The sequence below is a fragment of the Engystomops pustulosus genome, chromosome 1 (genome assembly GCF_040894005.1).
Source record: "Engystomops pustulosus chromosome 1, aEngPut4.maternal, whole genome shotgun sequence".
NCBI lineage: Eukaryota > Metazoa > Chordata > Amphibia > Anura > Leptodactylidae > Engystomops > Engystomops pustulosus.
This window is the reverse complement of record NC_092411.1, coordinates 117866891-117891589: the sequence shown is the minus strand read 5'-3', so window position 1 is coordinate 117891589 and position 24699 is coordinate 117866891. Positions and strand designations below refer to the sequence as shown.

The following is a 24699-nucleotide window of genomic DNA, read 5'->3' as shown; positions in this document are numbered from 1 at the left end:
TTTTTCAGATTTTTTAATTGCTTTTAATACAAATCCCCCACTAGCCAATAACATGCATTGTAAATTTGAAATTCAGCAATGAGAAGGCCCTGGCAAACTAATACTCTACAAAATAGTGTATAGCAGTGGTGGCGAACCTATGGCACGCGAACCTCTCTGTGGGCACGCGCGCCTATCCCTCAATTACTGCGGCAGGACTTACAGCAAATGTATCCCACCGACGGAGTGATGCTGGGAAACTGAGCTTCCTGCCCAGGTTATTCTGCAGGTTTCTGTATGCTAGCGCTGCTCTCTGCTCACAGCTTACATGAGCTTCAGCAGGCAGCAGCACGAAGCTGGCCACAGAGGTCAGAGGTTGTGTGTGGGAGGAGTTACTGACTCTGGACACTCACACAGCGTCTCCTGCCTTATCTCTGCTCTCTTCCCACGTGCCATCAGCAAAGCACTGAAGATGTAGGACAGGAGTCTATGAGCTGATCTGAGCTGGTGGGTGAACTTTCCATTTAGCCTCCTGTATCACCCGACCCCATAAACAGCCCTGATTCTTATTTATTCATTGCTGGAGCCCAATCCATAGCAGACAGTACATAGCCCTGAACTATTGTATTTACTGACACAGGACTGTATTCTGCATGGTGGGAAAAGCAGCAGTTCTTTGTAATTTATATACATAGGACTGTTGTCTCTCTTAGGAGTCCTAAGTAAACTATGGAGCAATAGATTCCAGCAGGCCTGTGTAAAATACAGAGTTACATGCTGCAAAAGCCATTTAGTAACAGACTGCTGCATCTTATTGCACCATATTTTACACAGAACTTCTGTTGCTAGACAGCTTTCTTTCCTTACATAGAACTGCTGCCTCTTCCTCAGTGTTAAGCAGTCATTTGTAAAATGACACTTAACACAGGACTTTCTGCTTGACAAAAAAAAAAAGAATCAGTCCTATGTAAGGAAAGAAAGTAGGCAGAATGTAGCAGTCCTGTGCATGGTAATAAATTCTGTCTGGTATCCCAGAATTTATGTAGTTATTTATTACTAGCAGGACTGCTGCAGATTTTCTAGCTATGTACTTTGACATAATTGGGGCGCATTCACATGTGCCGTTTGAATTGCATTTCTGTTTTGGGAGCCCCAAAGTGAAGATCCAAAGATTGGTCATTGGCCAATTACTGCCATTATCCCGGTACTTTACTAGCAGTGATGTGCTGTGGTTAGCTGCAGCGGTAAACACTGTGGGGAAAAAGAGGATGCAATGCCAGATTATTTCCCTTTTATTGTACAAAAGCGTACAACCTTTTAAGCTGTGTTATTGTGTTTCTATACTTAAACCTATGTTTTCAGTATAAACTGCCTTATTGGCACTATGCGATAAGTAGATAGGTTTTACGTTGCAGTTTGGGCACTCGTTCTCAAAAAGGTTCGCCATCACTGGTGTATAGTATTGGTTATCTAGCCCTCTAGTGGTAGCAACCAAGGGAGTCTTAGAGGGACGGCCCACATGTTTTTGCAATGTGTGTAAGTGTGTGGGGTAGAATATTAGTTGACTTACCAATAAACATCTATTAAAATTTCTACTCCGCTTTATTGATAGGTTAAATGAAGCCTTTTTTACCTTTGGTACCTATTAGAGTTATTTGACCTAAAAATAGAAAATCAGTTTCTTATGATATTTGTTTTTAATGGGGAAAAAGGCTATGTTTGTCTAATTATAGTTATAAATACGATTTAATGCTTGACTCTATACTGATATAGAATACTACAACCCAATCAAGGATCTATTTCCTAAGCAGGACTCAACTTGCTTCCACACTACAAGATTGCTGCCCACCACTGTTGGAACAAAGAATAAAGAAGCCGGAAGGGGTTTCTGCTGCAGATCATTTCCGCATTGTGTGTATGGGATTGTCATCACTGCCATATTACACTGCAGAAATTCCACACGGAAAATATGCTATGTGTAAATACTTATTTAGTCAGTACTCCAGCCAAAAGGGAAGAGTAGAAGTGAACTGAACATATGGATATATACAAAAACACTCACCGTCTCTATTAAGCCATAGTTTTTTCTGCCGGTAAAGCAAGAGCTTGTTATGTACATAAGGAAGCAAAAACTTGATGCACCAGCTCTCCACTCCCAACTTATTATCCACCAGGACGATAGGACTACGGTTAAATTTTGCTTCTGGACAAGGGATTAATCCAATTTCATCTCTGTGGAGACAAACATATATTTACATCAGCGCTCAACAAATGTATCTGCAATCTAACCATTATGGCAGTTTCATGTCGTGTTTATCCTCCAATTTTTTACAACAAAAATATATGCTGCGACATGCCAATATCCAAACTTGACAACCATTGCTGGTACTTTAAGCAGAGGTTGTCGTGCAGCGAGACCCAGAAGTAGCCTGATTGCTCACTCATCTCATCAATGCTGGTAGTGAGCATTGGGGCGCAAACTCACGTTTCCAGACCTTCAGGTAACCAGACCTCCAACCAGCGGCTACACATGCTTTTTTCTTAGGACGTTCATGGGTTGCCGTTGTGGTGAAGGGGCAAACAACAAATAACTACAAGTCATATATTGGTAAATACGCAAATGCATGATGCCTTAAAGGGGTTATCCATGTTTTAAAAAATACTGAGGGCAGTGCTGGGGCGGGCAATTTAAACATAATAAACATGTACTTACCTCATCCGGCGCTGCTGATGTCCCGCGCCGCGGCCGGTCTTTTCTGTGCGCCGGTTTCATCACAAGGGCGCACAGGGAGCTTCCGGGCGGCCAGAAGCTCCCATCCGACACCATCTCCCAGCGCTTACAACGCTGGGAGATAGGGACGGATGGGAGGACCCGGCCACATCGCGGACCGGAAGCTCCCTGTGCGCGGCTTCAGTGCGTCTGTAAACAAACAGGGGCACGGATCGAAGGGACCGTGGCGCGGGACATCGGCTGCTCCGGAGGAGGTAAGTGGATGTTTATTATTTTTAAATAGCCCGCCCCAGCCTGGCCCTCACTAGTTTTTAAAACCTGGATAACCCCTTTAATTGGCAAAGTTTGCATAAGGAGAACTCTTACTCCCTAACCCTAGTCAAATGCCTAATACTCAACTAAACCAGTTCCCTATACTGTACTGAAGAGATGCAAACTCATAACATAATTGTCTACAGTTATCTTTTAAAAGACGGGGTGTGGGATAGGATAGTATTGTTCCCACATGTGGACAACTATATGCAATATATACAACAAGCAAATGTGATGTTGGAAAAAATAATCTTTATTAAATTACACATGTCATAAAACACTTAAAGCTTACCCTACCTCCACTACCCCCTCTTTCCTATCCCCTACATTGTCTTGTGACCCAGTGTTGTTCACATGATTAATTGCGTTATTGTTCAAGGTCCTCCATGGACGGTTTCAGTTTCTTGATTTGTATGTTCGAGAACATTTGATATTATGATGCACTTAATGTTGTCAATCTAAATATACGTTAAACTGGAACCCATAAACATGATATGATTCTCATAACCTACTTTATTTGTTAAAGTGCATAACAAAATAAAATTATTATTGAAAAAAAAAAAAAACCACTTAAAAACCCATATGCGGGCACATATCGGCTCACCCTGCCCCTCTCCATAGCAATGTATGGCGCACAACGTTGTATTACGGGCAAAGATAGGGCATATCCTATCTTTCTCCCCTCTATGGAACGGTAAGGCGCCACATGTTTCCTGCACCATACCGCTCCCGTACAGCGCCGTGAGCCTGTTGCCCTGTATGGGGGGACGTATATACGGTGTATATATGTCGGCCGTATATAGATCCCCATATGGCCCTGTGAATGTAGCCTAAATTGGATAACCTAGGCCAGTGATGGCGAACCTTTTAGAGACCGAGTGCCCAAACTACAACCAAAATCCACTTATTTACCATGAAGTGCCAACCTGGCATTTTAAGCAGTAACTTATTGCTACCTGTTCTTCAACATCATTCAATTGTATTGGCCGCCTGGGGCCACCAATACAATTTAAAGAAGGTGGGAAAATTCAGACCATCATTGTCCAGGAGGAATGGTGGGTCCAGCAGGATGACCTCCAAAGACAATGCAGTTCTGTCAACACCCTCTCACTTTTCCCGCAGTTTTAAACAACCAATGAAGTGTCGCTTTAAAATAGCACTGTTGTTAAGTTGCCTGGGACTGCAGGAAGATTTGGTGGATTTGGTCCTGTTTGGTGAAATTGGGGTGATGGCCTGAGTGCCCACAGAAAGGGCTCCGAGTGCCACCTCTGGCACCAGTGCCATAGGTTCGCCACCACTGACCTAGGCAAAGATTTATGTAAAATAAACCAGAAAAATAACAAGAAAAACATTACCGAATGATGAGTCTCAAGAGTGGAGTAGATAAGCTGCCCCATGTGTATCAACCGCTGCACAGGCTTCGTCAGGGGATTGCATTGTCTAAAGTTTGTAAACTTATAAGCTCATTCAATAAAACATTGTCTACACTTAGAAGTGTATTCCAACTGCTTTGTCTTTAATCCTGCATCCCATATAATAAAACTTCCTGTAAATCAAGATTGATGTTAAGGTGGCTGCCCTACAAGGTTCTCATAATCCCCCAGTGGAGCATCAACGGCTGTAAGTCTCCACATACCTGTAAGGCGGCCTTAATTGCCAAAGTCTCCGAAAGGAGAACTCTTAGGGTGAAGACACACGTGGCGTTTTTAGGCCGTTTTTAGTTCAGATCGTAAAAAACGCATGCGTTTTTGACAGGTTTGACCAATTTTCTTAATTCAAACTGGTCAAAAAACGCATGCGTTTTCAAAAAACGCATGCATTTTCAAAAAACGCATGCGTTTTTTATGATCTGAAAACGCAAACTAAAAACATCCCAAAAATGGCCTAAAAACGCCACGTGTGTCTTCACCCTTAGGGTGATGCCACACATTGCGTTTCGAACCGTTTTTGGTCCGTTTTTAAGCAATCCGTTAAAAAATGCATGCGTTTTTGACAGGTTTTCCGAATTTGCGCAATAAAAAATTGACAAAAACGGATGTGTTTTCAAAAAACGCATGTGTTTAACGCAGTGCTTAAAAACAGACCAAAAACGGTTTCAAAACACCATGTGTGGCATCAACCTTACTTTCTTAAAAAAAAACATGTCCACAAATAGTATTACTCCTCCTCTGATACACATACACAGGACAACTGATTTCTGCAGTTCAATTAAAGGATAGGTATGCTTACATGCATACATTTCATAAAACATGACCACTTTAATTCATATGTGGCTTTTGCTACAGAATAAAAATAGTTAAATGCAATAATCAATACTGTACAAGCATTAGTAAGCACATGACCTTATGCAGTAGTGCTGCTAGGATTAGCAGGGGTGACAGGCCAGGAGAAGACAGTGACTGATCCTGCAGTAGATTATGCTTTCAGTCAGATCAATGTTTTCCTTCCTATGTTAGCAATCAAGCACCAGCCCTGCACCCTCAATCATGCCCAACCACAACATTAACACCCGAATAAGGTTTCAGATGGCATAGAACCATTTCCTCATGAGCTGCCTCTTAGGTCTACACTTCCGCCCTAGATTATACTAGGTTAAAGGAGAAATTTAAAGTACAAAACTGTCTAGTGACAAATGACCATACTGCTATATACTTATATAGGGCTACTTATAAAGCATCACCGTTAATCCATATGGACATTATGCTATGTGACATAGCTCGTTAAGGAAATAGTGTAAAAAATGCTGGCCGATTTTCTAAGTTATATAATGGGTTCTTTAGGTTTGTACTTAAGTTGAATTTGTATGCAAGTTGGAACAGGTGTATGTTATAGTTGTAGCTCCATTCAAAAACTTTTAATTTTGTCCAAATGACAATTGGATGTTCAAAATTTTGTGCTGTCATGGGAACAAGTATTATCAATATAGCTTGATTACAGACACCTTACAGCTGATAATGTCAGCCTATTACTAAAGTAAAGCATCCAGAGACACCTTACAGCTGATCATGTCAGCCTATTACTAAAGTAAAGCATCCAGAGAGCTTCACAAGGGGTCACAAGGGGCAAAGAGGTCCATCTGGAACTAGGGGGTCGTTTAAGTTGAGTGTCCTTAACCCCTTAAGGGCGCAGCCATTTTGTAGCTTAAGGCTCAGCCCGATTTTTTGGATTCTGACTTGCTTTGCTTTATATGGTTATAACTTTTGAACACTGTTACTTATCAAAACGATTCTGAGATTGTTTTTTCCCCACATGTTGTACTTCATTTTAGTGGTACATTTTGGCTGATAAGTTTTGCGTTTATTTACAAAAAAAAAGAAAATATGATACATTTTTTGAAAAATTTGCCATTTTCGAAATTCTAAATCATTGCGTTTTCAGGCAGATAGATTTACCACCTAAATAAGTTGCTGAATAACATTTCCCATTTGTCTACTTTACATTTTCATAATTTCTGAAATGTCTGGATAATTTATTTTGATGTCACGCGGCTTACAAATAGAATATCGCTTTCCCGGATTTTCAGAATTGACTATTTTGGGGATAAATGCAGTTTTGAATGAAATTTTACATATTTAGCATCAAATCCTCCTATATAATCTACCCATTTTCAAATCTGCACCCCTCAAGCTATCAGAAACAGCTTTTACGAAGATTGTTAACCCCTTGAGATCTTCATAGTAATTGAATCAAAATGGAGGTGAAATTTAGAATGGTCATATTGTTCCCTTATACGTTCATTTAGCACAAAAATTTACACATTTCCAAAATATAAAAAGAGAAAACCCACCATACAATTTGTTCTGCAATTTCTCCTGAGTACAAAGACCCCCCACATGTGGCTGTGACTTGTTTTATGGGGGCACAGCGAGGCGCAGAAGGGAAGGAGCACCCTGCAGCTGCCAGGATTTTAGTTTCCTCATTGGCCCCTTTTGAAGGCTATAAAATTTTCGCTTTTTCGTTATTGGGGCCATGTGACGCCATTTTTTTTGAGGGATGAGATGCTTTTTCCATTGTTACCATTTTGGGGTTGGTATCGCCTATTGTTGAAAATTTAGGAACTTTTTTTGAGGGCAGGAGTAGAAAAGCATCAATTCTGTACTGGATTTTTTACTTTTTTTTTTTTTTTGGTGTTCACCGTATAGACTAATAATCATGTTATCTTTATTCTATGGGTTGATACGATTACGGGGATACCAGACATGAATATATTTTCTTACGTTTTACTAAATTTGTCAAACAAAACCCTAATTTGGGGAAAAATCTATCATTTATGTATTGCCGTCTTCCAAGTGGCATAACATTGTTACTTTTTTGGCTACGGAGCTGGTTGATGGCCTGTTTTTTGCGGGACATGTTGTACTTTGCACCAGTATCATGTCTGAGTACATATGGTTTTTTGATCGCATTTTATAGCATTTTTTGTGGGATTGAAAAGGTAAAAATCATAATTTTTGGAGGGTTTATAACAGTTTTTTTTTACGGCATTTATCGTGGGGGTTCAATAATGATTTACTTTTATTCTACGGGTTGTTACGGACGCGGTGATACTATATATGTGGGGTTTGTGTTATGATTTAGACTTTTTTTTTAGTTATATGTCTCTTTATATGTTTTGGGGGTTTGGGGCATTTTTAGTGATTTATGACTTTATTTTTTTATTGAATAACTTTTTTTTTTACTTTTTCACTTTTATACCATTGGACATGAACAAGCAATCTTCTGATTGCTTCTTCATGATAATATTCTGCAATACTGATGTATTGCAGAGTATTATCAGTGTCAGCCTATGCACTTGCATAGGCTGGCACTGTGCCAGTAAGATGACGTCACAGACGCCATCTTACTGGCAATTCTTGCAAGTAACTCTGGGGTCCAGATCGTCTCCGATCGCGGGTGTTACACTGGGGTGCCGGCTATTAGTTACAGCCGGCACCCCGTGTTTCTCAATGCCGGTTCGGCTCTGATCCAGAGCCGAGCCGGCATAAGCGCCGTGGCGGATATATCCGCCACTGAGCGCTAAGTCACTGCGCTCCGTGGCGGATATATCCACCACGGAGCGTGAAGGGGTTAAAGGACATCTACCACCAGGATGAAGGATTGTAAACCAAGCACACTAACATATTGGTGTGTGCCCCCTCTGATAGGACCTGCTCTTCTTTTTAAGAGAGTCTTAGGGGCACCAAGCTCCATTAACACTTATGGAGTCCAGAGCCGCTCATGCTCATTTGCAGAATTAAAAAAAAAAACTACTTTTTTTTGTATAAACCAGAGAATAAGCAGCTAAAAGAAGCGCAGATCCTGCTAGAGGGAGCACACACAAGTATCTCCGTGTGCTTGGTTTACAATCCTTCATTCTGGTGGTAGATGTTCTTCAAGTCGGGACCATTTGTATATAGTTATATTTACTGTCCCTATGAGACCACCAGTGTGGTCATACACTGTACCATGGAAAGCTGGGGGAGCTCCCAGCTGGGATCATTAGGCTAGCAATGACAGGGTAGAGTGTAATGTTTAACAGGATGGACGGATCAGGCTACCTTACCTTTGACCCCCGTAGTGTTGTGATGTAATGATTAGAGAGGCAGGACACAGCATAGCATTTACAAAGCTTTGTTGGTTTATGGGCCACTACAAGCTATACCAGAACCAGCGCAGCAGATACCAGAACTGGCCATTAGTCACCCAGTTGGCAGAAGAAGACACTAACTCTGAAGCTAGAAGGTGTTGTGGCCCGTAATAAGGTCTGCAGGCAGTTTATAGTAAATAAAGTGACAATTAGCAGATTATCTATAAGGTGACAGAGCAGTCAGTTGTCACATATGCTAACAGCTGAATGTAGTGTATGTGGTTATGTGAATCGGTCCACATACAAAACAATGGATGACTACCATGGCCATCATGGACACTAGATGAAGAACAGTATCTTCCTATGACATGTGGCAGAGCAGGACTGACTGCCTGGGACATGCACACAGCTGAGCCAGATGCCTGCAGGATAGCGGTTACTACAGGACACGACTCCCAAACTTTCCCAACTCCAGCCCCACTGCCACAGCGACGTCACGACAACACGGTGACGTCACCGCCTAGCTCACTCACATGTTCGGGTTCCTGCGGAAAGCGCCAGTGATGTCCTTCACCACCCGCTGTACCAGCACCTCCACCTCCTCCTTCCATTCCGCCATCTCCGAGGCTACGGGCGGAGAATCATGCGCTTCCGGGTCAGCCTGACACTCCCCCTGTGCCGGGCCTTAACCATTTACTGGCTACACAGCGCCGTCACCCAGTAATGGTGTATGCAGCTTGCTGCCCGAATACAGCGTGGCCAAGCTGTATATGTGTGCTGGGCACAGGAGGGCACCTGCCATGGGCTGCGGCTTATAATACAAGTAACTAACAACTGTTTGTCAGATGACGCTGGCTCCAGGTACTGTCACATCAGGGCTCTCAGGTTCTGCTGTAAATCCGAGGAAGTCAGGTATCAGCATATTGGAAGAGGGCAAATTGAGTAAAATATTGCAGATTATAATCCTAGTTCGAGTGATCAAATAAAATCACTATAGAAATGTATACTGGCACTATGTATTTATATGTATGTTACTTATATTTATATGCAAGTTATTATATTAACGTGTACAGTTATAAAACTCATGAATGAAAATTTATTCTCAGAGTCAGTGGCAGACTAAGTGTCCATGGGCCCTGGGCTGTCCAAACCAACCTCGTGTCCAGAGGCTTATGGTCTCCGCCCTGGCACCCCTTTAAAGAAATGACCACAGCAGAGCCCCCCTTTAAAGAAATGGCCACTGCAGAGGCCCTCTTTAAAGAAATGGCCACTACAGGCCGCCTTTAATGAATTGTCTACAGTGGAGCCTCCCTTTATTGAAATCTGCATTGCAGAGCCCCCCTTTAATGAAATGTGCACTGCAGAGCCCCCCTTTAATGAAATGTGCACTGCAGAGCCCTCCCCCATAAATGTAATGTCCATAACAGGGGTCCTCCTTTTACAGAAATGTCCACATTAAGCCCCCTTGAAAAAAAAGAAAACGCTATACTCTCCTCTGGCTTCTTCTCTTTGCAGCTCTGTCTTCTCCTCTTGCTGCCCTTGCGGTGGCTCGACTCCAGAAGGTTAGTATCGAGTTATTTTTCTAACTAAGGCTATATTCACACGAACGTATGGGGGACGTATATACGGCCGACGTATATACGGCCGACGTATATACGGCCGATATACGTCCCCCATACACTCCTATGGGCGCACGGCACCCTACGGGAGCGGTACGGTGCAGCACACGTGCGGCACCGTACCGTTCCGTACCCGGGAAAAAGATAGGACCTGTCCTATCTTTTCCCGTAATACGGGGCCCTGCGCCATAGGTTGCTATGGAGAGGGGCGGGGGTGAGCTGCGCTCACCTCCTCCTCCTCTCCCCGTACACTGCCGTTGCCCGCTACGGTACGGTACGGGCGGGCAACGGCAGTGTGAATATAGCCTTAGGGCAGTGATGGCAAACCTTTTAGAGACCGAGTGCCCAAACTAAAACCAAAATTCACTTATTTACCGTGAAGTGCCAACATGAAATTTTAAACAGTAACTTACTGCTACTTGTTCATTCATATCTTTCAATTGTATCGGCTCCCTGAGGCCACCAGTTCAAAGAAGGAGGACAAATTCAAATTATCATTGTAGCTTCTCTACAGGGTCTCTCTGTAAAGGAAGAATGGCGGGTCCAGCAGGAGGACCTCCAAAGATAATGCTGCCAAAACCTTCTCACTTTTCCCACAGTTCCAAACAGCCAACAAAGTGTCGAATACCGGTGAGAGCAGCATCTCTTAATTTGCCTGGGACTGCAGGATTCAGTGTTTGGTGAACTCTGTACTGGGGCGATGGCCTGAGTGCCCATAGAAAGGGCTCTGAGTGCCACCTCTGGCACCCGTGCCATAGGTTCGCCACCACTGCCTTAGGGTATGGCCAGACGTGGGCCCCTGGATAGCGCATACTGCCCGCCCATACTGCCTATATGAACATCCTCTATCGCTCAGAGTACAAACAGCATGTCATCGCTGTGTAAGGTCCACTCACACACCCATAGGAGTAGAAAACGCTGAATGAGGCGCAAACACGTGCAGGAATAGGACCTGTTCTATAACTTATGGCCCATGCAATCATCTCACACAAGGGACCATGGAAACCAAAACCTTGTGTATGATCCCTGTGGAGTAAACAGACAGCACATAAATAATTATTGTGTGTGAACGTAGTCTTAGGATATACTCACGCAACCAAGCCTTTTCTTGGTGATGAAAAAGGACAGCTTTATAAGTTTTTCATAGCCAAGCTACATACATACATGTAGCATCATGGGAGGTGTTTATCACAGCCTAGCGAATAGCCAGGAATGGATATGTAGTCCAATAAAAAATGGCCACATAAATAGTTCAATTTAAATGTATTGCATTTAGTGCAGCCAGAACTTTTTTTTTACTGTTGTGTGAATAGGCACATGAGATCTTTACTTGACAATATAATAATAATCTTTATTCATTTAGCACCATCATATTCCATAGCGCTTTATAAATCAATATACTGACAATGCAGGGCTATTCACAGAAACACAGGAGCCATATTGTTTCCATAGCTCCCAGAGGTGAATTGGAATTACTGAAATAACATAGATGGACTAGCTATGCTGTTTGCCTAATATGTAATAATAGAAATAGCGTAAGTAGATTAGCTGTAGTTAGCTGTTAACTCCAACCATCTCAGCAGAGTAAACCCTGATGCATACAAACTTGTTTTTCATGTGTGCTAGCAATTGTTTTACGGCCAGCTCACTTCCCTGTGTCTTTCTATGAGCTAATATAGTGCTAGTGCCCCTGAGAGAAAAATCCTATTCTTGCTGTGTTTGCATCTCTGCCTTCCCATAGAAGTCCATTGGACTGTTAAATACAGGTGCCACACATATGTCATCTATGTGCTGTCAGTATTAGCTGATCAGTTGCTAGGTAACACAATCATCTCTTAGGCCTAATTCACACAAAAGACAATTGCCATAGACGGCAATAGGCCCACAGAGCGATACTGCTGAGACTGCAGCAGGCACGGAGGGGCACACCAAGGCACACGGGTGAGCCTGTGACCCAAGACATGGACACACTTTCTCATTTAAAGAATTTTCTGTGTTTTCATGACTATAAAAATTATAGATTCACACAGCAGGCATCAAAACTATGAATTAACACGTGGAATTATATACTTAACAAAAAAGAGTGAAACAACTGAAAATATGTCTTGTATTCTAGGTTCTTTATTGTAGCCACCTTTTGCTATGATTACTGCTTTGCACACTCTTGGCATTCTCATGATGACCTTCAAAAGGTAGTCACCTAAAATGGTCTTCTAACAGTCTTGAAGGAGTTCCCAGAGATACTTAGCACTTGTTGGCCCTTTTTCCTTCACTCGGCAGTCCAGCTTACCCCAAACCATCTTGATTGGTTTAGGTCTGGTGACTGTGGAGGACAGGTCATCTGGCATCAGGCCCGGCGTCAGCACCCGGCTGACCTGGGCAAGTGCCGGGGCCCCAGAGCTCCTAAGGGGACCACCACGACGATCAATGAGAACAGTGGCGTAACAACAACAGCCCTATTACGTGCTCCCGGGCCCATTCCACTACCTCCCCTGATTCCAGGCCGCTTAGGAGGTGGGCGGGCCTGGGGGCAGAGTATGATCCCATCCACTCCCGGTCCATCCCTTGACCTCCCCTGACTGCCTGCCCACTTCACATGTGGAACGGCGCGTTCCCGCGCCTCTCCTCCGGCCCGGCCAGCTGCATCTCGTCTGGTCTGCGCGCCTCTCCTCCATGGCATGGCGCATCCCGTGCCCCTTGTCTGGCACAACCATGCATGCTTCTCCATGCCGGCCAGCGCGCCTCTCTTACGCCCTGACCAGCGCGCCTATAGTGCTGCTCGGCCTGCAAGCTTCTCCTCCATCCCGGCCTGCAAGCTTCTCCTCCGTCCCGGCCGCCGCGCCTCTTCCGTCCCGGCCTCCGCGCCTCTTCCGTCCCGGCCTCCGCGCTGGGGCTGTCCTGTGCGCGTCATGTTAGCCCTTAACTGGTCTGCATGCTCCACAGGCCTGTCCGTCTTCACCTACGTGGTCTCCTTCCTGACCCTGCAACCAGGTCCCGACCGAGCAACATCCAGCTAGGGTGAGTATAATTGCTACATATGTAAATGCATCGATGTGTTTGTATGCTGCATATGTGTATATATCTGTGCGTACGTGTTGTATATACTGGATGTGTGTGTATAGATGCTGTATATCTGTGCGTACGTGTTGTATATACTGGATGTGTGTGTATAGATGCTGTATATCTGTGCGTACGTGTTGTATATACTGGATGTGTGTGTATAGATGCTGTATATCTGTGCGTACGTGTTGTATATACTGGATGTGTGTGTATAGATGCTGTATGTCTGTGCCTACGTGTTGTATATACTGGATGTGTGTGTATAGATGCTGTATATCTGTGCGTATGTGTTGTATATACTGGATGTGTGTGTATAGATGCTGTGTGTATACTGGATACGTGTGTATGTAGGTTGTATATGTTGTAAATTTGTGTATATACTGTATGTGTATAAAAATGATTGTGTAAAAACATGCGTTTTTAAGGGAATGGGGGCCCCCTTCACCGTTAAGGGGCCCGCTGAGGCTCTATCGCCCAGGGGCCCACTGAAACCTGGAGCCGGCCCTGTCTGGCATAGTACCCCATCACTCTCCTTCTTGGTCAGATAGCCCTTACACAGCCTGGAGGTGTGTTTGGGGGTCATTGTCCTGTGTAAAAATAAATGATAGTCCAACTAAATGCAAACTAGTTGGAATAGCATGCTGCTGTATGCTGTATACCTTCAATTTTGAATAAATCCCCAACAAAGCACTCACACACCATCACACCTCCTCCTCAATGCTTCATGGTGGGAACCAGGCATGTAGAGTCTATTTGTTCAACTTTTCTGCATCGCACAAAGACATGGTGGCTGGAACCAAAGATCTTAAATTTGGACTCATCAGATCAAAGCACAGATTTCCACTGGTCTAATCTCCATTCCTTGTGTTCTTTAGCCCAAACAAATCTCTTCTGCTTGTTGCCTGTCCTTAGCAATGTTTTCCTGGTGACTCGGATGAACTTATCCTCTACAGCAGAGGTGAGTCTTGGTCTTCCTTTACTTGGGCAGTCCTCTAGTGAGCCAGTTTCCTTGTTGCGCTTGATGGTTTTTGCAACTGCACTTGGGGGCACTTTCAATGTTTTCCCAATTTTTCAGACTGACTGACCTTCATTTCTTAAAGAAATGATGGCCACTCATTTCTCTTTTCATTTCATTTTCTGCTTTTTTTCTAGCCGTAATACAAATTCTAACAGTCTATTCAGTAGAACTATAAGCTGTGTATCCACCTGACTTCTGCAAAACACAACTGATGGTCTCAACCCCATTTATAAGGCAAGAAATCCCACTTATTAAACCTGTCAGGGCACATCTGTGATGTGAAAACATTTTCTGGTGACTACCTCTCAAAGCTCATCAAGAGAATGCCAAAAGTGTGAAAAGCAGTAATCAAAGCAAACAGTGGCTACTCTGAAGAACATAGAATATAAGATATATTTGCAGTTGTTTCACACTTTTTGTTAAGTATATAATTCCATATGTGTTAATTTATGAATCTACAATTTTCATAGTCATGAAACTACAGAAAACTCTTTGAATGGGAAGGTGTGTCCAAACTTTTGGTCTGTACTGTATATATGTATATATTCACCAACATATTTACTCTACCCTTATAGACCATTTATATGTTACAATTACACACAAACCACAAACATGATATAAACACATTTACAGATACTACACACTATATTGATTAAACACTCAAATATCGGCCCGCGAGCCCTCTTCATGCACCGGCACCTGGCATGTGATGTACTAATATGTCACATGTCGGTAAGGGGTTAAAAACATCATGGAGAACCTTCTACAGAGGTTCTGACGAGTGTAGATGAGCATAAAACCATAAAATTCCTCTAATGACCATGTTTTTTTCCTGCTCTGTATATACAGCTGTATTTTGGCCTTTAATATAGGGCGTTTTTCTATTCTTTTACATTCACTTCTGTTCTTTGATTTTGTAGGAGCTGCAAAGTTAGTGACAATTTAACCCACAGTAAAACTATCCTCATTGTCTTTTTTGTCCTGATATAATATATTATATAATTAAATACTATTTTTGATATATTAAAACTGAAGTCTTGCAGAAGAAGGATCAGTTATTTTTTTTACATTGAAATTAACAAAAGGCAACATATGAAACAGAAAAAAAGATTTCGAGTATTGTCTTGTGTCTTATATACAGTACTGTATATACTTGGGTATAAGCCGAGTTTTTCAGCACCAAAAAAATGTGCTGGAAAACTCAAACCCAGTTGTGTACTCAAGTCAAGAAAAAAAATGAAGTCAAAACTCACCTGTCCGGCGCCCCCTTGAGGTCTTCTCCTCTTCTCATGCTGACATCATAGCACGCGCTGGCCGGGGCCACATGCACGGACCCGCCACTGACCTGGAGCTGGAGCAAATAGAGGACCTGCCCATGGCATCAGAAAGGTGAGTACTCTGTTTATTTTTTTTTTTTGCTGGACAAACTAGGGGCTAGGTAGCTATATACTACACAGGGCTGGCTATATAATAAAGGGGGCTTGCATTATACTACACGAGGCTGGCTATATACTAAAGGGGGCTGGTATTATACTCCACGGGGCTGGCTATATACTAAAGGGGGTTGCTGGCTTTATACTAAAGGGGACACAAAGCCGATGACGGACCATCGATGGATAGAAGAGGACCTGCCGGGGGAAGGGGGGATGTCGAAAGGTGAGTACACATTTTATTTTTTCCTAAAGGCATTATATTGGGGGCAGTGGCTGCAGGCTATATACTACAGGGGAATGCCTGGCTGTATACTACAGGGGGCTGGTTATATACTAAAGGGGGATAGTTGTCTATATACTACAGGGGCTGGCTGGCTATATACTACAGAAGACTGGCTATATTCTACAGGGGTCTGGCTAGCATTATACTATAGGGGGCTAGATAGCTTTACAGGCGGATGGCTGGCTATATACTTAAGGGGGATGGCTGGCAATATATTACAGGGGGGTGGATGGCTATATAGTGGAAGGCTGTGACCAATGTATTTCCCACCCTTGGCTTATACTCGAGTCAATAGGTTTAGCCATTTTTGGTGGTAAAATTAGGTGCCCCGACTTATACTCGGATTGGCTTATACTTGAGTACATATGGTACCAATGCACCACAACTTTCATTTTATGAATAAATATGTGTGTTTTTGGATATCATGTTATCCCTTACTCAATGAAGAGACCCATAAGAAGTTTCCTAGGCATGCACTTTGCAGGTAGTAGCTGTAAATTAGCTCCAACATTATCTTTTGTCTGTAGGAATCACATTTTCTATAATGGTCTTATCTTCTGCAATCTGTCTGTTTAATAAATGAGATGATTGCTGTATAGAAAACTCCCTGGGAATAAGCAAGTATGAGAATACCAGTATGAAAATTTTTAGGATATGGTATTTTTTATTTAATATAGATGGAGAAATAAAAATATTTTTTACAAAACAATTGCACATAATAACACAGGCAAGAATGTTTATACTGTATAGCCTTATCCCCTATATTACCAGCATATCGTATGTTCAGATATATAATTATTTCTGATGTTTCTTTCTACTCCACCCAGGGCTGATCCGCATAATTATGTAAGATTAGTAAATGTGAAATGAGAATTCTTCATCAGGTTCCATGGTGTAATGGTTAGCACTCTGGACTTTGAATCCAGCGATCCGAGTTCAAATCTCGGTGGAACCTTTATTTTTTTTTTCCATTTGGCAGTTTGTACTATAGAGGACAATTCAGTCAATACTGCTGGTTCCTTTTGGAAGACAAGGTTCCTTTTTCCAAACCAATGTATTTCACAAAATTTCTTCTAGAATCAAAAATATTCACCAGAAACGTTCAGAACTAATGTTGATGAAAATGTTTAATATTATAATTAATTATAAGTGTATAAGGCGGAGCCCCCAATTAATGTGAAATAGGTTAGGGGCTTGGTAAATCACCATATATGAATTTTCTATGTTTTTGCATAAAAAACCCAAACATGCATACTTACCTTCTTCCAGAGCCCCCAGCACCTGGGAACTGATGTAGTCACTCTGGCTTCACTGCGGCACAACAGGGGACGTATATCCAGTCACAAATATGCAGCTGTATATACGCACCCCCCATATGTTTTGTGTGAATTCAGCCTAAGGGAGTATCAATTAAGAGTACAGCTACTAATGTGGTCAATGAAAAGAGGGGGAAGGAGCAGGAAAAAAACAAGAAAAACTGTAAAATTAATATGTTTTTACATTCGCCAAGCCCAGAAACCAGTGGTAAAAACATAAAGAATCCTCTTCTTTTACAGGGAATAGAAAGTATAGTTCACCAGAAATCTTGAAAGGGAAAAAAAGAAGCAGACATTGCACTGATTAGAGCTGACATGAATAAGTTAGGTAGAGGTTGGATGAAGTGGGAAACAGGGTGGGGGGTATTTGGAAGACATGTCAAGTAAATCTCAAAAGGGGATAGAAAAGGTTAAATAGAATAAAACCCTACAAAAAGTTGTTAAAATGGAGGGTAAATATAAGGATTACCTGAAGTAAAAGAAGGAAGAAACTGTACCCTATGTATTGAAAAATGACTGGTGGTGTACGTCGGTAAAGATAACATTGGGGAACAAATTTAAAAAAAATTAAGTGGTACCTGGAGTTTTTCCTCCCACTTCTTGGTATTTTTGAGTGCCTGTTTCTGGAAATACCTTTCATTTCTCTCTAGTTGCTCCAGTTTATGAGATGTTGAGCATTTCCATCAAGAAATAAGTACGATGGAAAAACACTACAGTGGTTCATGGGCTAAACACAGGCTCGGACTGACCCGCCGGGATGCCGGGAAAACCCCCGGTGGGCCCTGACTCGTCTGGGCTCCGCCCCCTCATTATAATATGCCTAATACTGATGTCTGGCCTCCTGCATCTGCAATAGCAACTACAGAGTGATCCTGCTGGTAGTCGCTGTGGAGGGGTCTCATCTTCCCACAATGCAAGTGAGAGAAAACTGTATGTTCCACCTCACTGCCCGAGTGCAGGGACAGATGAGAGACTCCTCACTGTCTGCACAAGCCTGCAGGTAAACATGGGGTTAATGGTTCTGCCGCTGTTGCACTGGGAACCCAGCATAAAGTATCTCCAGCACTGGATAGCCAATCACACTAGACCTGGGGATGTGGGCCCACCTCCTGCTCCTGACAGGCATCTGGGGCCACCAATGAAAAGCTGCAGGTCACACTGCTGACCCCTCACACAGCCTGCTCTTCATAAGAACCTCGTGTGTGGTGATGGTGGGACCTCAGTGATGAGAGAAGGCTACTCCCTGTGCTCAGTCCTGTATGATGGCCTCCTGCACAGAGAAATAGGTATTTACTGAAATAAGTGCCCTACACTTCACATGAGTAACTTTCCATCTGAGAACTACAACCCCCAGCAGTTGATGGAGCTGCTGAAAGTTGTAGTTCTTCAGCTCACTGTAATTTTCAATAGCTTTACTTTAACTCCCTCTGCCATGTATACCCCCCTCCTCCGCAGATTGTTGAAAATGTATATTTTCCATCATTTGAAAAAATATTTCAATAAAAACCAATCAAAAGGTTGTACATTACACATAGGGCACATTTACTTAGCCGCTCCTGCTGCGATAAAGACTGGGATGGATCCTTGTGAGCTGCTCCTACAGGTAGTAGTGACAAGACTAGTGACACAGACCTGATGACAGGTGTCCTTTAAATGTGTAGTGTCCATGAGCGTAGTGTAGTGTCACATAGTTTTCACATTCCCACAGACTTCCACAGCAATGCAAATGTCAATTTAACATAGTCCAGCAATGGCGCACAGAGCGATACGGTGCAGCACACGTGTGGTACGGTACCGCTCCGTGCTAATGGAAAAGATAGGACATATTCTATCTTTCCCCGTGTTACGTTGCCATGCATCGCTGTGGAGAGGGAAAAGGTAAACCCTCCTACTCTCCATCGCTACGACCCGCCGGGCATGCGTTCCTGTGAATGCAACCTTATTGAGTAATTGCTTTCTATGGGTGTTTTCACATCGGCTTCTTTTTTTATTGATCCACTAGACATCAATGGGTCCGCAAGAAAAAACTGATGACAGTTCAGACTGAGTCTGGGGAATCAGGTTATGTTTTCAAACCGATTGTTAAACCTTCAAATTTTTTTTGTGGATGTGGAGACTAAACAGAAACAAAATGCAACATATGCGCTTTACCCACGCCAATGTAAAACCACCCTTAGCCCACGAACACATGAGTGTGGTAAATCCTTGTATCCAGAGGTTGCATTAACGCCTCACCACGCGTCATGGAGGCGTGATGAGGCGCAATTACCCCCCAAAATAATTGCCATGCGTAAAAGAACGCATGGCAATTATTCCCTGTAGCGTGCAGGCTAAGCGGCCCGGCGCACGCTGCAAAAGCGGGAAATGTTAGTAGCGGGATTGCAGCGCACGCCGGGCCGCTCAGCGGGGCACGTGACACAGTGTTCTGTGTCAGCAGCGCTCCGGAGAGACCCGGAGTGGGAGCGCAGGCCCCGGGAGACACGTGGACAGCAGGGCTGCGGCTCCTCGACTGTAGAATCCCGGCAGGACCGGAGACCAGTGCCAGGTGAGTGGGAAGCCCACCTGTGGAGTGCACCGCGCTCACTGCACTCTGTGTAGTGAGTGTGCTCTGTGTGTGTGTGTAGTGAGTGTGCTCTGTGTGTGTGAGTGTGCTCTGTGTGTGTGTAGTGAGTGTGCTCTGTGTGTGTGTGTAGTGAGCGTGCTGCTGTGTGTGTGTGTGTAGTGAGCGTGCTGCTGTGTGTGTGTAGTGAGCGTGCTGCTCTGAGTGTTCTCTGTGTGTGTAGTGAGCGTGCTGCTGTGTGTAGTGAGCGTGCTGCTGTGTGTGTGTAGTGAGCGTGCTGCTGTGTGTGTGTAGTGAGCGTGCTGCTGTGTGTGTGTAGTGAGCGTGCTGCTGTGTGTGTGTAGTGAGCGTGCTGCTGTGTGTGTGTGTAGTGAGCGTGCTGCTGTGTGTAGTGAGCGTGCTGCTGTGTGTAGTGAGCGTGCTGCTCTGTGTTTGTGTGTAGTGAGCGTGCTGCTGTGTGTGTGTAGTGAGTGTGCTGCTGTGTGTAGTGAGCGTGCTGCTCTGTTTGTGTGTGTAGTGAGCGTGCTGCTGCGTGTGTGTGTAGTGAGCGTGCTGCTCTGTGTGTGTGCGTGTGTGTGTAGTGAGCGTGCTGCTCTGTGTAGTGCGTGTGTAGTGAGCGTGCTGCTCTGTGTGTGCGTGTGTAGTGAGCGTGCTGCTCTGTGTGTGCGTGTGTAGTGAGCGTGCTGCTCTGTGTGTGCGTGTGTAGTGAGCGTGCTGCTCTGTGTGTGCGTGTGTAGTGAGCGTGCTGCTCTGTGTATGTGTGTGTGCGTGTGTAGTGAGCATTCTGCTATGTGTGTGTGCGTGTGTAGTGAGCGCGCTGCTCTGTGTAGTGTGTGTGTGTAGTGAGCGTGCTGCTCTGTGTGTGCGTGTGTAGTGAGCGTGCTGCTCTGTGTGTGCGTGTGTAGTGAGCGTGCTGCTCTGTGTGTGCGTGTGTAGTGAGCGTGCTGCTCTGTGTGTGCGTGTGTAGTGAGCGTGCTGCTCTGTGTGCGTGTGTAGTGAGCGTGCTGCTCTGTGTGTGCGTGTGTAGTGAGCGTGCTGCTCTGTGTGTGCGTGTGTAGTGAGCGTGCTGCTCTGTGTGTGCGTGTGTAGTGAGCGTGCTGCTCTGTGTATGTGTGTGTGCGTGTGTAGTGAGCGTGCTGCTCTGTGTATGTGTGTGCGTGTGTAGTGAGCGTGCTGCTCTGTGTATGTGTGTGTGCGTGTGTAGTGAGCGTGCTGCTCTGTGTAGTGTGTGTGTAATGAGCGTGCTGCTCTGTGTGTGTGTGTAGTGAGCGTGCTGCTCTGTGTGTGCGTGTGTAGTGAGCGTGCTGCTCTGTGTATGTGTGTGTGCGTGTGTAGTGAGCATGCTGCTATGTGTGTGTGCGTGTGTAGTGAGCGCGCTGCTCTGTGTAGTGTGTGTGTGTAGTGAGCGTGCTGCTCTTTGTGTGTGTGTAGTGAGCGTGCTGCTCTGTGTTTGTGTGTAGTGAGCGTGCTGCTCTGTGTGTGCGTGTGTAGTGAGCGTGCTGCTCTGTGTGTGCGTGTGTAGTGAGCGTGCTGCTCTGTGTGCGTGTGTAGTGAGCGTGCTGCTCTGTGTATGTGTGTGTGCGTGTGTAGTGAGCGTGCTGCTCTGTGTGCGTGTGTAGTGAGCGTGCTGCTCTGTATGTGCGTGTGTAGTGAGCGTGCTGCTCTGTATGTGCGTGTGTAGTGAGCGTGCTGCTCTGTGTGTGCGTGTGTAGTGAGCGTGCTGCTCTGTGTATGTGTGTGTGCGTGTGTAGTGAGCGTGCTGCTCTATGTGTGCATGTGTAGTGAGCGTGCTGCTCTGTGTATGTGTGTGCGTGTGTAGTGAGCGTGCTGCTCTGTGTATGTGTGTGTGCGTGTGTAGTGAGCGTGCTGCTCTGTGTGCGTGTGTAGTGAGCGTGCTGCTCTGTATGTGCGTGTGTAGTGAGCGTGCTGCTCTGTATGTGTGTGTGTAGTGAGCGTGCTGCTCTGTGTGTGCGTGTGTAGTGAGCGTGCTGCTCTGTGTATGTGTGTGTGCGTGTGTAGTGAGCGTGCTGCTCTATGTGTGCATGTGTAGTGAGCGTGCTGCTCTGTGTATGTGTGTGCGTGTGTAGTGAGCGTGCTGCTCTGTGTATGTGTGTGTGCGTGTGTAGTGAGCGTGCTGCTCTGTGTAGTGTGTGTGTAATGAGCGTGCTGCTCTGTGTGTGTGTGTAGTGAGCGTGCTGCTCTGTGTGTGCGTGCGTAGTGAGCGTGCTGCTCTGTGTGTGCGTGCGTAGTGAGCGTGCTGCTCTGTGTGTGCGTGTGTAGTGAGCATGCTGCTCTGTGTGTGCGTGTGTAGTGAGCGTGCTGCTCTGTGTATGCGTGTGTAGTGAGCGTGCTGCTCTGTGTATGTGTGTGTGCGTGTGTAGTGAGCGTGCTGCTCTGTGTATGTGTGTGTGCGTGTGTAGTGAGCGTGCTGCTCTGTGTATGTGTGTGTGCGTGTGTAGTGAGCGTGCTGCTCTGTGTATGTGTGTGTGCGCGTGTGTAGTGAGCGTGCTGCTCTGTGTATGTGTGTGTGCGTGTGTAGTGAGCGTGCTGCTCTGTGTATGTGTGTGTGTGCGTGTGTAGTGAGCGTGCTGCTCTGTGTATGTGTGTGTGCGTGTGTAGTGAGCGTGCTGCTCTGTGTGTGTGTGTGTGTGTAGTGAGCGTGCGGTGAAGATGATTTTCATGTATAAATAGCGTCTGTTAACATTATATACAGCTAGAAGTTTTATATTTTTATTACAAAAAATTTAATACTCCTCCTTGGCTAAAAATACTCCCCAAAAATAGGAGGAGGAGTATTATTACCCTTCTGTAAAAATCTTAGTGCGACCTCTGCTTGTATCCCATACAGTGCACTGGCCAGAATTATAGATCTAACAATGTGCAGAGGATGGGAATCTATGTTTCATAGTGATATTGATGCCAGGAGCCCCTGTGGAACAGTGGCATCAAAAGCAAACAGCTTTGTGTTTGATCTGTGATATTCTGCTAGCTCCCAGGGTCTGACCAGGGTCTTGTGCTTCTAGCCACATGCTAAGAGCCACATTTATTAAAGTTTTTACGCCAGTTTTCTGTCTGACTTTGCACTAAAAAAAGAACGTGGAAACTGCATGTACATGTAGTTATAAAGGGTTTGTACCTAAACGGACGTTCTAGAGTCAAACAGTGCGGAACCTTTATTAATGCGACTCAACAGAATTGTGTCACACCCAGTATTTTAAAGGTGCAATGAAGAAAAGATGGTGCACACTTCCAGATGAGTGCATTCAATAATCTGGTGCACCCTGCACATTGGTGATGCAAACTGCACATAAATGTGGGACAAGGTACAGCATTTACCAATAGTTCTACAGTCGGGACAGATTTTATTAAATTGAATCCAATTATTAAATGCTGATCAATCTGCAATGAATGAAATGATAGAATTCATTCTTTTATGCAGGATACCATAAAACTGCTTTTGTAAAGTTAAACGTACTGCTTTGGCGGTCTGTGGCCGATTGGTAGCATAGACAGTGACAGGTGTAGGCAGAGGTCGCATTAACGCCTCACCACGCGTCATAGACGCGCGATGAGGCGCCATTACCCCCCAAAATAATTGCCATGCGTAAAGTTACGCTTGGCAATTATTCCTTGCAGCGCGCAGGCTGAGCGACCCGGCGCGCGCTGCAAAAGAGGTAAATGTCGCGCGATGACAGCGTGCGCCGGACCGCTCAGCGCGACACTTGACACAGTGATCTGTGTCAGCAGCGCTCCGGAGCGAGAGCGCAGGCCCCGCGATACCTGTGGACAGCGGGGCTGCTGCTCCCTGTCCTGCTCCATCTCTACGTGCCCGCAGATCCGGACGGGTGAGTGTGTGATTGTAGGTGTAGTGTTCTGTGTGTGCAGTGTAGTGTAGTGTTCTGTGTGTGCAGTGTAGTGTTCTGTGTGTGCAGTGTAGTGTAGTGTTCTGTGTGTGCAGTGTAGTGTAGTGTTCTGTGTGTGCAGTGTAGTGTAGTGTTCTGTGTGTGCAGTGTAGTGTAGTGTTCTGTGTGTGCAGTGTAGTGTAGTGTTCTGTGTGTGCAGTGTAGTGTAGTGTTCTGTGTGTGCAGTGTGGTGTAATGTTCTGTGTGTGCAGTGTAGTGTAGTGTTCTGTGTGTGCAGTGTAGGGTAATGTTCTGTGTGTGCAGTGTAGTGTAGTGTTCTGTGTGTGCAGTGTAGGGTAATGTTCTGTGTGTGCAGTGTAGTGTAATGTTCTGTGTGTGTAGTGTAGTGTTCTGTGTGTGTAGTGTAGTGTTCTGTGTGTGTAGTGTAGTGTTCTGTGTGTGTAGTGTAGTGTTCTGTGCGTGCAGTGTAGTGTTCTGTGTGTGCAGTGTAGTGTTCTGTGTGTGCAGTGTAGTGTTCTGTGTGTGCAGTGTAATGTTCTGTGTGTGTAGTGTAATGTTCTGTGTGTGCAGTGTAGTGTAATGTTCTGTGTGTGCAGTGTAGTGTAATGTTCTGTGTGTGCAGTGTAGTGTAATGTTCTGTGTGTGCAGTGTAGTGTAATGTTCTGTGTGTGCAGTGTAGTGTAGTGTTCTGTGTGTGCAGTGTAGTGTTCTGTGTGTGCAGTGTAGTGTAGTGTTCTGTGTGTGCAGTGCAGTGTAGTGTTCTGTGTGAGTGTAGTGTTCGCTGTATGTGCTGTGTAGTGTGTGCTGTGTGCGCAGTGTGTGAGTGTAGTGTGTGCTGTGTGCGCAGTGTGTGAGTGTAGTGTGTGCTGTGTGCGCAGTGTGTAGTGTGTGCTGTGTGCGCAGTGTGTGCTGTGTGCGCACAGTGAGTGTAGTGTGTGCTGTGTGCGCAGTGTGTGAGA

At 44.8% G+C, this 24699-nt stretch overlaps 1 protein-coding gene and 1 non-coding gene across 2 annotated transcripts in view; one reads left to right on the top strand and one right to left on the bottom strand.

Moving 5' to 3' along the window:
- PTAR1 (protein prenyltransferase alpha subunit repeat containing 1) overlaps positions 1–9311 on the bottom strand; it is a 36587-nt gene extending 27276 nt beyond the window's left edge. Inside the window, exons 1-2 of the mRNA XM_072151134.1 lie at positions 9122–9311; positions 2042–2211 (exon numbers count right to left, since the gene is read on the bottom strand). Coding sequence (XP_072007235.1) covers positions 2042–2211; positions 9122–9207 — 256 coding nt within the window. The 5' untranslated portion in view covers positions 9208–9311. The remainder of the gene's footprint in view (positions 1–2041; positions 2212–9121) is intronic.
- A 7573-nt stretch (positions 9312–16884) lies between these two features.
- Positions 16885–16956, top strand: TRNAQ-UUG (transfer RNA glutamine (anticodon UUG)). Its single transcript has one exon. It is a non-coding gene; the product is annotated as a tRNA-Gln (tRNA).
- Positions 16957–24699: the final 7743 nt, after the last annotated feature.